The sequence below is a fragment of the Balaenoptera ricei genome, chromosome 7 (genome assembly GCF_028023285.1).
Source record: "Balaenoptera ricei isolate mBalRic1 chromosome 7, mBalRic1.hap2, whole genome shotgun sequence".
In the NCBI taxonomy this organism is placed as follows: domain Eukaryota; kingdom Metazoa; phylum Chordata; class Mammalia; order Artiodactyla; family Balaenopteridae; genus Balaenoptera; species Balaenoptera ricei.
The window spans coordinates 118348318-118363400 of record NC_082645.1 but is presented as its reverse complement, the minus strand read 5'-3'; the positions used below and the strand labels follow the sequence as shown (position 1 = coordinate 118363400).

Genomic DNA, 15083 nt, shown 5'->3' with positions numbered 1-15083 from the left:
TATATCAAGGTTAAATAAAACATTAATTTAACAGGTATTTTCATAAATGTTAACAATAGCTGAAACAGCCAGTAAAGTCTATTTAAAATGAGTGAAAAACATGAATCATGTAATTACCACTATATAGGTCATTTCTATTTAATTAAGAAATTCGTAATTTAAAAGAACCATGACAAACTAGAACACATCCACAGGAAGACAGGACAGTGAAACTTCTAGAAACTACCTTCGAAAAAACAGTTGAAGAATTCAATTAAATATTTATTGAACAAATGCAGAATAAATGAACTAGGGGGTGGTTTTAACCTGAAGATACAATAAACAACTTCAAATATTCAGAGGGCTGTCACACAAAAAATGAAAGACTTGTTCAGTATTTCTCCAAAGGGCAGACCTTGACCCAAGGGCTAAATATAAGCAACCAATAGGCTGCAGGACAGTCGTACAAAGTGTATCACTTACTAGCTTCTTTCCCAAACAATGCATTCCACACTTACGCTTCCCTTCTTCTGAAAGGAAATATTACAACTTAATACTTCTCATGAATGTCTTTAATAAGTTGCATTTTCACGGCAAGCCCTCCACTGCCAGCAATGGATGTACTCACACTCTCAGAAAGAAATCTAAAGTTAACAGGCTGGTTTACTAGGGAGACGGTCTTTGCTCCCCAGCTCTATCTCAGCATTTTGTATTTGTGATTCTCAGGAGGGGAGAGAAGAAGAGCATATTCTCCAAAGGGGGTGAATCAGAGTCCCCAGCACTTCAGATACCGCCCCTGGGGGCAGTCCTCCTCAAACCCCAGATGCATCACTGCAACTATCAACCTGTGGTAGAGATGGGAGTGTGCTGTGAGCCGGGGCAGAAGAAAACAGCTGACAACCACTGTTCTACACGAGGCAGGAGAGCTGCATTTTACGAGTCACTAGGAGATATAAACTGACTGCCTAATACTGACGGGCTCCATCCAAACTGTCAAATATTACAAAATGAGAACTGTTTCAACAACCATTCAGCATGTTTAAGGACAAAATATATATAATACACTTTATATTATATACGTATTTTATCACATATTCAGTAAGGAATGCTGAGGTGCTTAATCCATCCAATAGAATTGAAAATAAAAATTTTACATTTTTCTGCCAGTATTCAGGATGCTGAAGGTGGATCTTGAACTCAGAATGGTCAGTCAGTTTTCGAGGAAAGCCACGTAATCGGTGAGTCTGGCTAGCTGCTGTTCATTGGGGATGGGCGGGACGGGGGCAGGCTCTGCGCGGTGGAGAGAGAAACACACTCAAGTCGGACACCAGGGCCACATAGATCTTTGGTACTGCCACCCCCGCCCTCCAATGTCTTTAATTTAACAATACGGAAACTTTCTTAGCTTTGCCTTGATCTTGGACATTTAAAAACAACAAGCCAAGAAGCGTCAATTTTTATGAGTAGTTTTCCCAAACTGGGAGTAAAGGCATGTCTGGCTTTGCTGTTACTGAAGTTTTCCACGCGAAGGTTAAAAATACTTTTAGCAGGTAATGCGTCTACCAAGGGAACATAGCTCTTCTTGGAAAGACCCTCCCCACATGACATTTACTTCCATAGTCACCTAGGGCTAACCACATGCCAGGCACTCCTCTAGACTACTCAACTGTCAGTGAACAAAAAACCCACAACGGACCCCATCCCCCAAAAGTTTACTTCTAACTTTTAAGCTACCACGTGCCAGCCTGGGGCCGTGTCTGCGTCAGTGCTGGTGAGAAGTGCGATCACGCCTCCCCTACAGGACACCCTGCAGCCAGGCCAGAGGGGATCACTACCTCCAGGTAAGCTACAGAGGGCAGCCCACACGTGCACGGTTGTAACCAGATGTACTATTATAAATACCAAGTTAGGATTTCATCCCTTTGTTTATAAGATTAGAGCTAAGAAAAATAAATTCTACAACAGCAAACAAGAAAAACAATGAAACAATTTTTAAATGAGCATATGAAAATACATACCTGAAAAGGGAATAAACCTGTTAAAGGAAACATCCAGGGCCCCTGCAACTAAATAAAATGTAGAGCCCAATTTACAGAAGTCATTGTAAAGAACCTTCACATAGAACATGTCATTTTTAAGGCAGTGGCATTCAGACAGAGACAACAGTTACGCTCTATTTATTACATTGGTTTTTTACTCAGCAGTCTTCTCTCACCATCTAGATTGACGGGACCCCGTCTCATCTCTCCTCTGCACCCTCGCAGGTCTGCGCACATGGTGGTTTGTGCGCCACTTTACCGTGGGGTCAACAATGCCTAACAACAGGGATTCAGAGCAGACGGAAGGAACTCTGGGATGAGGCAGATCAGAAGGTTTACGGGTGTGGGCACTGCGCCCAGCTCTAAGGACCAGGAAAACCTGGTGAGCAGGAGGGAGTGGCGCCTCCTTGCAGGAAGGAACGTGGCTCATTTCAGAGAGGAAGGCCGAGGGACCAGGAATTCAGGTGGAGACAATGAGGACAGGCCAAATCATTTAAGGCCTGTAAAGGCCAGAGACCTTAATTTTGTGAAAGTTAAAGCCACTGAAAATCTTGTTTAGGAGAAGAGTCTATGTGTCTACAGCATGAGGAGAAAAGGGGAATTTCTGAATATTTCAAGTATCTTTTTAAAAGGCAATAGTTTAGATATTAATAAGCAGTTAGAAATGGCCCCATAAAAGAACGAGAGATTAATACTTATTAAAAATTAAGTTGTAATAAGGATTATGAAACACTCACATAAAATAGTTTATGAATGAAGTACATTAAAAAAAAAATTAAGGTAAAAGCAGGTGACCTTTAAGATCCCTTCTACCCTAAGTGTCCATCCTATATCTGTATTTAACATGAGTCACTCTCATTTTGTTAGTATAGCAGAATTTTATATCAAATTATTCAAATTCAATGCCTGAAAAACTTCAGTGATCTTACAAGAGTTCAGCAGTGCTGCAAGACGGACGAAGAGCGCCACCTACCTGGCTTTTTGGGCATGACCATCCTTGTCGTGGAGTCGGCCTGCCATCCTTGTTCTAGGATACCTAAAAATGTGTATTTAACACAGAAATGAATTAAAAAAACCAAAAACTTTTCATTTACAAGATTCACAATCTGTCAATGACACTACTTGTATGGGAGACCTGACGTGTGTAGATCAACCTGTAATGTGTATTTTTACTAGAAGGGTATACTAGAGACAGCATTCTCATGGGAACTTATTTTTGAAATATTTCTGAAACATCTATGATTTTATTCTATCAGGCTGATATAATCACTAACAGATGATTAGTTTTCTATAATATATATATATATATTATAGTATTAACCTGATCAAACCTTACTAAAGATAGACATAAGGAAGACTTATTTAGTATTTTCTATTATCATTACATCAGTAATAACAAAGACGATGGTGATAATAAAAACAACAGCATACATACACAACACAGAGGGCTGGCCAATAGGTACTGTGCTAGGTGCTTTTACAGGGATCACTTTACGTAATCACCACAACAACTCTGTAAAGGGGACATATCACCATAATTGAACAAACGTGGAAAAGGAAGTTTAGAGAATTCCAGTAAATTGCCTTAGGTCACATAGCTAGCATGGGGAAGGCTACCAGGATTCACACTCAGTCAGTTAAGAGTATGGACTCTGGGATATACTATTTATTAGATAATAAATTATGGATCAATTTCAAAATGGTCAAAACAAATAAATGTTTGTATTAGTAAGTAACAGTATGATTTACTATAAGAACGTTCATTAACCTGCCGTCTATGCGTCTAGAACTGTGCTAGGCCTTGGAAATTTATAATCTGTGGTGCTTAATGGAGCTCATATTTTGACTGGAGAATCCAACATATCCATCATCATAAAACAACGCCACAAGGCACATGCAGTACTAATATTCTACAGAAATCTAGCAAGGGGAGGGGACAGTTTGGGCATGGCCTGAAAAATGAAAATGCAAAAGCACGTTTGGAAACCAGTGGCTAAGAGTGGGGTGCAAGCACCTAGGTTACTGTTAAGAAATGGTGAGGGAAAAGTTGGGCTGAAAAGGGATGCTGGGGTGAGACCACCTTCACCACGGAAGAGTGAAACAGGGATTTCTAAATGCGAGCTCCAGACCAACTAAAACTTCCTTCCCTGAGAAAACCCGCCAACCAAACCCTCACCTAGCCAGTGCTAATTTTCAAAGGAAGAGAAATAATTTAAAGACGTTACAAAGTTTAAGCTCAGAATTATGAATATAATGTTACCCACCTGGCACGTTTAGAAGAAAATAACGTGCACATCCTTTATCTTCTTGCATCTCACGTTTTCTACCACTTGTAACAACTATGCTGTAACCTGGGGCTCAGGTGTGGGAATGTTATCGAATGCTTGACTCTGTACCCCATTCGCTACCTTTTTCTTCCAGTAACTCACTGTTCTCACCACCTTCCTTTTCCCTCCCACTCTTAGTCAACAGCAGCTCTAATTTTTCCTTCCCGGGCATCAACTTGGAGGGCTCACTATCATTTAGCAGGGCTCAGGAGTTGATCAAAGGTCTTAGAGATAAAAGTAGAAAATATTCAGGGGTCAGACCATGGGTACCATGATAAGAAATAACTACAGGAACATCAAAGAAGTTCCATAAGGAAAGAGCTAGAATAATCACATGCAACAAGCGTACATCTCAAAGACACAGTCAAATTTTAATTTCATAAAAATGGCAAAGTACTCCTTTACAAAGCTCCTGTTCTAAGACATCTCTAATTGGTGCCTGTCTTTGGCAAAAAGTGCTTTAGTAAACACAAACCCGAAATTTCTTACCCACACGCAGAAGTCAAAAAAACTCTATGAACCAAAAAGTTTTCTTTAACTCACATGGTGGCGAAATCTGATGTGAACCCCCAAGTCTTATGTACACTGCTCCCTCACGCCAACTGTGTGAAAGTGTGCACTCTGTGCTGCCTGCAGAAGTACGAGTGGGCTTGGCCACAGGTGCTGGTTGCCTGGGGTTTGTGCAGTGCGGGTCTCCTATCCCCTTTCTAAAGAACACACACAACCTAAACTCCAAAACACATCCTGTTCCAATGGTTTCAGATAAGGGACCATGGACCTATAATTTACACTTCCGTTTTTCTTGAGAGTAAAAAGTAAGCCCCAAATACCTTTCACAGCCTCTTCCACGGGAAGTCCAACAAAGGCTGCGAAATCGTCGGCGATGATGGACGTATACGCCTGAGAGACCAGGGCGAAGGCTCGCCTCCGGGTGGCATCTATTGCGGGAGGAGAGGTTTGGCAAACAGTGAACCACAAGAGCCGGCATGTTTGAGACACACAATTAAATTCTTCCATCACTGTCCTTGTCCCAATTTGATAAGCACGACTACATCAACCTAAAGATTTCCATGTTTACAGGTACAGCTGTAGGCGCCTAACATGTAAGAGGGGCTCAAATACTGCTGAATAAATACATACATTTCTTATACTTCCTCTTAGGTCAAAAAATCTCAGGTGACAATAAAAATTACAAAGATGGAAACAAGTTAATATACACAAGACTCCAGCTCTAAGAAAATTTCATTTAAATTTGGGATACATTGGGATGTCTATTTCAAAATTTTTCTTTTATCTCACTTATAAAAACTAGAATGAATGGAGCAGAAATTACCTAGTCCCATAATTAGTGGTCCCTTCTCATCAGGGCCTCTGATACAGGACCACACGTGGGAGTTGCAGAGCAAACCCTGTAACTAGAGCACCTTCCTAACTTTCAAGTCTACTCTGAACTCTTGCCGCCATTCAGGGGCAAATCCCGAATGCCTGAGCCTCACAGAAAAGGGGCTGCGAGCAATTCCAGCAACAAAACCTCCTCCCTGGAGACCACATGTGGGATCCCCACCCCCGCCCCAGGCTTAAATTTCCACGTTCAATAACTCAGGAATGAGGCAGAGACAACAACCAAACGGTAGGAAGTGGAGCCCAGCTGGCCCGTCTTCCCGCCACTGCTCCTCCAGTAACACAAAGGATCCGCCACCTGCCTTCAACATGCTCAGGAAGTATTCTGGGCTTCACTTTCCACACTCAATAGGCAAGTATCCACGTACGAGACGGCCCTGCAACATAAGAACATCCGCTCTCCACCCCGGGACCCCGCCTAACAGCCACACCCGTCCCCGCAGACACACTTTGCTCCACAGCAGCCTGCTGGCTCTCACCGGAGCCTTACACCTTCTCATCCCCGGGCGCTGGGTTTCAGCTGCCGCGTGGTCTGAACCGCCCTCCTCTCCTCTAGCCCTAGGTCTGTTTATAAACTCTCCCTGTGGCACTGGAGTCACTGCAATCTCCGCCCTTCTCTGAACTCACAGCAACGTTTACTTATTACCAAGCAATCTTTTACCACCTATGGTGTACACTGCACCCCTCCCCACCCCATCATCTCAATTACATCCGGAACTTCTCTACAGGAGGGCTTTTATATCTTTATATCCCCCGAGGGGCCCAGCATCTCTAAGGAAGTATGTGCTGAACACAGGCTTGTGGAAGGTCTCACCAGGACCCAAGCGGACCCGACCCCAGCCTTAGGCTTTGTGCTCCCAGTCTGCCTTAAAAATCGCGGACGGTCAATCACGTTTCGTCATTTCTCACTGAGGCTGACACCCTCCCTGGCTTTCACTGAGCCACTGTTTGCTCCTCTTCCAATTCCTTCCTTCTTGCTACCAGCTCTCAGCAAACGACCTTAAATCAGACTTCTAATACAGCTTAGGGATAAAGGAAGTTTTTCTGTTCAAGGCTGCAGACATTCAGTGGAAAAGAACCGAGAGCAACAATGAAAGAGGAAAATACAAGTGTGCACCAAAAACTACATTCATTCGGTAAGCTTGCCAATTTTAAAAACATTCACTTTAGTTCAAGTACTCTGGTCAGATTTCAGATTTGAAAAACATGGGGAACAGAACAAGAATAGAATGTGAATGAAAGAGAAAAACAGAATGGAGAGAAGAGAAACACACAAGGGGAGGCACAGCAGACTGCCAAGGAAAGCAGAAATCAAGGCTCAGTGACCCACAGCATCAGTCAGACACTCAGGCGGCTTTTAACCTCTCAGCACCAATGAATCTGACATCCGCATTCTCCCCAGTCACTATGTGGCCCGGGAGATCTATGAGATGTGTGACCTCAGGAGGGCACACGTTACAACGACAAGCTGGAAGGTGGAGTAAGTTGAGCTCGCACCTCATATTGCTGGCAATTCATCCTGGGACAGTCCTGGGGAGACCCTAAGAGAATGCTCATTCTTTCGTTCAACAAATACTTAAATGTGCCTATTATCTACCAGGAACTGCCAACTGCCGGCACTGGAGACACAAGGGAAGGTGAGCTTGCGGTCCTTCCCAACCCACCTCTGCCCTTAAATTCCAGGGCGGATGGCCACCCAGGCCTGTGGCACCTGGGCTCCCTCACTCGGTGAATGGGATTCTGCAGGGCAGGGAATGTATTTCCTCTGCCCTCCCTGTCTTGCTCTGGCTGAAGCTCTGTATCCCAGCTCCTCAGGGCTTATGCAAAGAGGTTAAGGCTGTTTCCAGGGCGAAGACCCGAAGCTGCCCCTACCGCACCAGGGCAGCTCAGTAATACTCCCCACACCTCCCTCCCAGCCAGCTGCTGGCCCCGGGCTCCCGCTCATTTCCCCCACGCTTAAAGTGAGTGCCTCCTGTTTTCTCACTCGCACTGTTCTGCTTTACCATGCCAAGAACCAGGTTACACCTCAGAAGCAATCTCTACCTCCTGCCCCCTGAAAAGCTGACACGCCCCGCCAGTGATGAGCAATTCTCAACAACTTCTGCTCGCTGACGCCTCCAGAGCAGAAGGGCGGACAGTGAGGGCGGGCCGTGACCAGAGAAACAACGTAACGAGAAGTAAGGGTACAACAACATATAAGAGGGGGAACCAAGAAGACTGGAAGCAAACGCTGGGGGTGGGAGAATGGAAAGAGAGAAGCACGGTGGAGTTTTGTTGCAGGATCAGTGCTATGTCGCAGCAGACTTGCAATCTTTCAGCATGATTAAAAAAAGTTCGAGCATCTGCGTACTGAATTGATTAATCATAAATCCAGAAGCTGGAGACAACCCCATCAAATGCTGAGGTCCACAGAGTCCAAAGCAGTCTCTACTTTCAAACATGCGGGCTTGAAATCTTATCCAACTCATGACTTGGACTTACTAGAATATTACATTTCATTTCAGTAGCAAAAAAAAACACCTCTTACTGACACGCAACTTCACTTCTAGAATTAAATTAATAGACAGTGAGGCCCTCAGCTGCCGATATAAACTCAAGCAACGTGAAATCAAAGCATGATTACAGCAAATCTAAAAAAGACTTCTGAAAACCCTACTCACCTAGCAGAGTGTACCTATTTTCACACACATTATCGACTTACTTCAACACCCCGGCACCTTAGGGGAACAGGTCTAGTCTGACTTAATTCTGAGCCACAAAGAAACACTACCTCTAAGTGCCTCCATGATTGGCTGGACCGTCTCAGACCACGGGTGAGCGCTGATGGTGGTATAGATCCCGGGGAAATCTCTCTGCCAGATTCTTTGTCCTACCGACCAAATTCCCCCAAGTTCAGAATTTGCCTGCAATAAATATCATTGCCTCATTTGAGGATATTCACTCTGCACACATACCAACAACTGTATCTTAAAACATAATTCAACATTTCTTTTAAGAGGTGTAATTACTTTTTCAGCCCAACCACTATCAAAAAGATTTTCAAATGCTTTGAACAGTACTGTAGAATTTATTTGCATGTTTTATTATAACAGAAAATTAAGGCATGAGAAAGTAGTCCAACAATATTTCACAAATAAATTTAGGAATTAGTTATCTGAAACATTGTTTTTTGAAGATATACATTTATTTACATTTCATATATACTTATGTATAATATACAGAACATGTACTAATCCACATATACATGTACATAAAATACATGTATCTATTCTCAGGGCAAAAATAGTAGCAAAATGGCTAATAATATAGACTCCCAATCTAAGGTGTCATAAAATGTAGCCTAAGGATAAAGTTCCCACTAATATCACTGAAACTGTGCATCTAATTTACAGCTTTATTTTAAACCAATGAAGCTGGAGGAACATTCCAAACTTACTTAATAGAATGTGGAGGAAAGAAAGAGAGTATAAATGCTAATCTGATCTGCTGCTGAATATCAATAATGAACAAAGGAATTTAGGTGAATTCTTACTAAGGCTCTGTGAATGTACAAAAAATTCACTTCACATTTATGCTAGACACAGTGAATCACCTGAAATTAAAAATTTACTTCATTCCATTTTGGAAGAAACTTTTAAGTGAGTTCATCTATTCTCACATGAAAAACAAGAAATCTAAAATCCTAATTAGCAAAAATAATCTTAATGCTCTGAATAATTATTATTTTTAGAGTGCTCTTGTAAATAATACTAGTTGCAAAATAAATACCATTATAGGAAACAGCACTAATCAGTTAAAAAATAAAAACTAACAAACAAAAACCAAACTTTTACCTAAACTGACCCAGTTGTTTATTGCGTAAAGTGACACGTCTACGAAGTGTCTTAAGAAATCTGATGAGCAGGAGTTGAGCACAGATTTCTGTACCATCCAAGGGAAATTAAAATTTCCGATTAGAGGAATTTGTAGATCTATTCTTAAACTTTAATACCAGTTTAATATCTATTTCTGTGATCCACATGAAAAAGAAAACAAACTTTTAAGAGATTGCTTTTGAAATGAATGTCATTACTATATTAAAGTAGTAAGGTATATTGAAGACTACTTACAGATTTTATAGCAGGTGGTATTCTTTTCCAAAGATATCTTGCATTATTCCTAATTTACATCCCCCCAAGAAAGAATAAGCAATTAAAAAAAATCACCTCCGCAAATGTTTAAAATTCTAGATCCCAGAAATATACTTTAAAATACTCTATAAAATACAGAGTGAAATTCATATAATGAATTTATCCAGGGAAAGTAACAGTGGTTTTCCAGATAAAAGACATGAAATATTTTTACCAAAGTAATGTTTTGCCATTTTTAGTGAACTTTTTTATTAATAATACAGATCTTAAATTGAGGCAGCACTACAAAGACTTAAATAGAACTGCCTAAATAATTTATTCATATATAAAATAAACAAATTCATACACTTTCAGGGTCCTGGCATTCCCTGACAATACACACAGTACACAATGCTTTTCTCCTTATCATGACCCCTCGTCCTACTAGTGGATATAGAGCCACCAAAACTTCAAGGTAGTTTTTTTTTTTTAAAGAGTTCGCAAGCTTGAATGACATCAAGCATATGACGACAGATTATAAAACAGGAAACAGATAATTTATATGCTACGTGAATAATGAAAATCTCAGTTTAGTTTAAAAGGTATGAAATGAAAAGGTTTAGAAGAATTTAAAACAAAATTTCACAGTAACCGTCAGTGGGTTGCAGAACTACAAGGGACTCTTTTTGCACAACCGTACTTTCCGACTTTTCTTCAACGAACGTGAATTAGGAATAATTAAAAAACAAAAACCTTTCAAGAACTGTCATACATGTTAGTAACAAATTCCTCTTAAGTCTTCTCAATCTTCCCTTGCAGTTTCTCTCAGTCTCAATAGAGACTGTGAAGTTAAGTAAACAGTTTAAGTAAACAGTTAAGTAAACTTTACATGTGAAGTTAAGTAAACAGAGGTCATAAAAGACAGAGGTTTTATAACAAGAGAATAAAGAAAAGATCAATAGATTTAAAGGAATTTACTGACAATGCAGTTTCTCATAACAAATTGGAATGTTTTTTACAAGGCATATGTAACACAGGTGTATTTTAAAATAACTCAGCCTAATCATGATTTCTTAAGTCATGATTCAATATACGAAATAAACATATTAAGTATTACACTAAAAAGTATAGTTCCTTGTGCCTATGCTTTAGTGATGGTACTTCAATGCAAGAATAATTTCTTGAGGAAGATGCTTCTCTTAGCTTTAGGTAAAAGGTACTTACATGTCATTATAAAGCAGATATAAAGCTAGAAGCTGACCATACACTGGGGGTGTGGCAATTCCTCCTGGAGCCTGTAAGGTCAAAAAACAAAAGAAAAAAACCTCATTTATTCTTATACTTTTATATTTTTAAAAGTATTTTCTTAACTCATCTAAAGAGTAAGTATATTTTATAGTACTTACTATTACAGATGGAGAAACAGCTTAGAGAAGTATCTCACACTAAAAACCCAGAGTATTAAGTTTAGATCTGTCATCAGATGTGATTTCTCCCCCTCTGGGCCTCTGTGTCTTCATACGCACAAGAGTATTTAAATGGGATCCCTTTCTCAGTTCTCAAATTCTTATTTAAATAGCTTCACTATTATAGAAAGTATTTCCAACAGATTCCTAAAGCAATATGATTCTGCCCATTATACCAAATACGTTGAATAGCTACATAAATGAGTAATAAAGAGAAAAACATCACAGCTGAGTTACAAAGACACTACTCCCCCCATTCAATTTTAATTCATTCAGAAGACATCTATTAAGTGTCTGTTAGAGAGCGGCTGCTTCTTGGCAGTTGCCTCCTTTGGTTAATTAGCTTTTTATACCAATGCTATAAATGTCTTTAAGGGCCTTTCTAAGAAAAAAAAAACAACAACCCTTAATTACTTTAGTAGTTGCATGATATAACTTTCACCTGCCCTAATGAAAACAAACGGTAAGCTTCAGTGATAACAGGAGACTAAGAAGGGTTTTCCGAATAAAAGGTTACAATGATCACATTTTCTTGGTCTGTGTGTATGCCTGCACAAACGCCTTTAATAATATCCACATTCGCCACCTCTCCCCACAATGGGGAGGAAAGAGATTTAGTTTAATACGAGAAGCATAAAGGATGTTAGGAGCAAAGATGCACAGCGTTTTCGGGCTCACTAGCTGAAGACAAACAACAGAAAGCTCCGAGCGAGTTCGGGGAGGCCAGGCCTGGCTGCTTAGCCTTCGGAGCAGGCCCCGGCGGCCCGGACCCCACACGCCCAGCTCCCGCGCCCGCAAGCGGCCAGCCCCAAGCCCCGCGGGCCCCAGGCCCCGTTACCCTGGAGACCGGCGCGGCCCGAAGCCACGCGCGACCCCACGAGGCGAATGGTTACCTCGAGCTCCTGGTTCTCGCACTGATCCAGCAACTTTCTGAAACTAAAGGAACTTTCCGCCATCACCGCCACTGGCATTTTCCCGGCCGGTCCCGCCACCAAACCTCCCCGCCAAGCCGGACCTCAGACTGTCCCTCGGGGCGTCGCGCCCGCGATGACGTAAAAGCTGACGGTGCCGCCGAGCGCCCATGCGCAGGCGCCTCGTTGGTTCCGCCGCGTCAGCAGACATCCTTGCGGTCGGGAGGGGATGCCACCGCTCTGGCCGGCGCTCTCGGTGCTCTGGAGGACTGGCCCGGCCTCCAGGGCAGCCGCTTTCTAAGCGCGCAGCCAAAGCCGGGATGGGAGGGGTTTTGTGCATATTTGAGGACGATTAGACGTCTTTGCTTTGAGGCCATGCAAATTTAAACGTTCAAAACCTAACTTTTGGTTCCTCCCGTACCTACTCCTTCAGCAGTCCTCCCACATCGGTGAAGGCGCTGCGGTGCCCTGCGGGGCTCTCCTCCAGCAGCCCTCACGTCCCCACCTCCGAGGGAAGCTGCGCTGGCCTGGACCTCCAGCATTGCCTGAACTGCAACGTTATCCTGACTTCCGCTCCTGCCTCCCTCCAGGCTACTCCCCACACAGCCACCGCAGCCGAAACGATGCTTTCGGAAACATAAATCAGATCTTGTTACTCTGATGAAAATGATAGCATAACAACAAATTCCTAAAATCCAGTCTTTGGCATTGCTTGCAGGGCTTCAAGATCTAATTCCCAGATCCCCTCTGACTTGCCCTGGCCATCCTGACCTCCTTAGTTTTCTGCCCGGTGCTTATCGTTAGCGAACATAATGTTGTGAATTATTTATTTACATCTTTGTTTTGCTGCCCTTGGCTAGACAGCCAGGGAAGTGACTTCCATTTCTCCCATGTTGCAGGGCTGGCTACACTATTTGTGGGCCCAGAGCAAATTGAAAACGCAGGTCCCTTGTTCAAAAAACAGGGGAAAGTACAGTTAAAGCTATGTAATATAAAGCTTTTCCCTTTATTCGCAGTGTGTCTCTCAGATTTTCACATCATTTCAGAAACTGTTATTTAATATCCTAAGTAAAGAAAAAGTAATAAAATTTTAAATTATTAGCATGAATTTTACCATCCATCTTTATGCGAAGCGCATTACATTTTATTTTATTTTAATTAATTTGTTATTGAAGCATTCTTGATTTACAATGTTGTGTTAGTTTCTGGTGTACAGCAAAGTGATTCAGTTCTATATATGTGTATATATATTCTTTTTCATATTCTTTTCCATTATAGTTTATCACAGGATATTGACTATAATTCCCTGTGCTATACAGTAAGACCTTGTTGTTTATCCATTCTATGTAGAATAGTTTGCATCTGCTAATCTCAAACTCCCAATCCATCCATTGCGAAGCCAGTTTTAAAAGCAAATATAAGTGCATTTAACTGATATGTGGAATCACAGAAATCACACAATTTGTATTTCATAGCTCGTACGTGTGTGTGTATTTTATCCTTATCAGGACCATGGGAATGCTCCACAAAATGAACTCAACTGTTTTAACCACACTTTGTTTTTTGCACAAGCCCTACCAGCACTCCCTACCTTAGTTAGGCTTATTGATGTGTAAGGGAGGACTGAAAGCAAAAGGAACTATGGGTTGCCCTATCTTGCCCTTCACTGTTATGTTATTGTTTTCAAAACAAAGGAAAAGTTAGCATCATACAAGGAAGTAACACAAGTAAGAAAGAATATGATCTGGTTCCTTGATTATTCATGTTTCTTAGGACACCATTGTCTACATTACGCATTTGAAACCAGTTCAGGTTCTAAGGGAAAAATGTGGCCTTTCAGGGATGTCAGCACCCAGCGTACTCTATTGAAGACATAACACAGTTGCCTTGCACTCATGTTGAGTCTTGGGTGGGTGAATTCTCACCGTTGGGGATCCACTGAGAATTCTAGATTCATGGGGTATTTTAAACACGTTTTGGAATGGCAGACAACATACTGCATGTATCTCTTTGCTTGTGTTTCCATTGTCCCTGTGGACTTCATTTACCAAACACAAGCTAGAAGATAAAATTATCAAGGATGCTAAGACAGTGATGGCTTTACTGATTTTTTTTGCAGAATCAACACTGTTTCCATGTGGAAATGATTGTGTTTAGTAATACATTGGATGGAATATAAAAATAAAAAATGACTACAAAAGTCCCTCGAAGAATAACCAACCTTAAATAGGAAGGTATCAAATAGCTAGTATAGCTAGAGATATTTTGAAAGAATAAAGCAACAAAGTTTCATTAATCATGCAAAAAAAGAGAAGGACTAAGGGCAGAATGATTCTGAGATCATTCAGCAAAGTTTGAGGAGCAGGATTTTGAATTTTCAACATGTGATAATGGCTCCCAGCCTATTTCTGACTAAGAAGGATTCAGTGGGAAGACGGCTAACACAGAACCCTGAAATTTCACCTGATTCCAGCAGTTTGATCATTTAAAGGGAAAACTATGATTTTAAAGCTTTGGCAGGTAATATGGGTTGCTAAAAGATGAAGACAATAGATGGTTTTTTTGCTGAACAGAAAATCACAATGAAGCTTTGGAAATACAATCACAGGTTAGAGGTAGAGTTTGGGGTGTCATTCAGAGGACCAAACTCTTCTTTAACAGACAGGTACAGGGATTTGGGAATTGGAGGCTGGGAGCTACAGAGGGGAAGGAAGAGAGTCTTGGAGAGGGAAAGAGGGCTCTGGGTGTGAGGGGAATGGAGTAATTGGGGGCCTATGGTGAGACTTGGCTTACATGCAGAGAATTCCAAGTGACCACGAAGGGCTGATGGATTTCCAGGGCTGCAGTGGCT

General features: G+C 41.6%; 1 protein-coding gene across 2 annotated transcripts; it reads right to left on the bottom strand.

Moving 5' to 3' along the window:
- Positions 1 to 240: 240 nt before the first annotated feature.
- COPS8 (COP9 signalosome subunit 8) lies at positions 241 to 12361 on the bottom strand. Of its 2 annotated transcripts, XM_059928999.1 has the most exons (8): positions 12215 to 12361; positions 11080 to 11150; positions 9856 to 9904; positions 8517 to 8649; positions 5176 to 5283; positions 2992 to 3054; positions 1998 to 2045; positions 241 to 1269 (listed from the first exon to the last, which is right to left on the bottom strand). In XM_059928999.1, the coding sequence occupies exons 1-8, from the start codon at positions 12290 to 12292 to the stop codon at positions 1190 to 1192; spliced, it is 630 nt and encodes a 209-aa protein (XP_059784982.1). In that variant the 5' UTR covers positions 12293 to 12361; the 3' UTR covers positions 241 to 1189. The 2 variants fall into 2 exon arrangements, with proteins under 2 accessions (XP_059784982.1, XP_059784983.1); XM_059929000.1 differs by lacking the exon at positions 1998 to 2045.
- Between the last annotated feature and the right edge of the window lie 2722 nt (positions 12362 to 15083).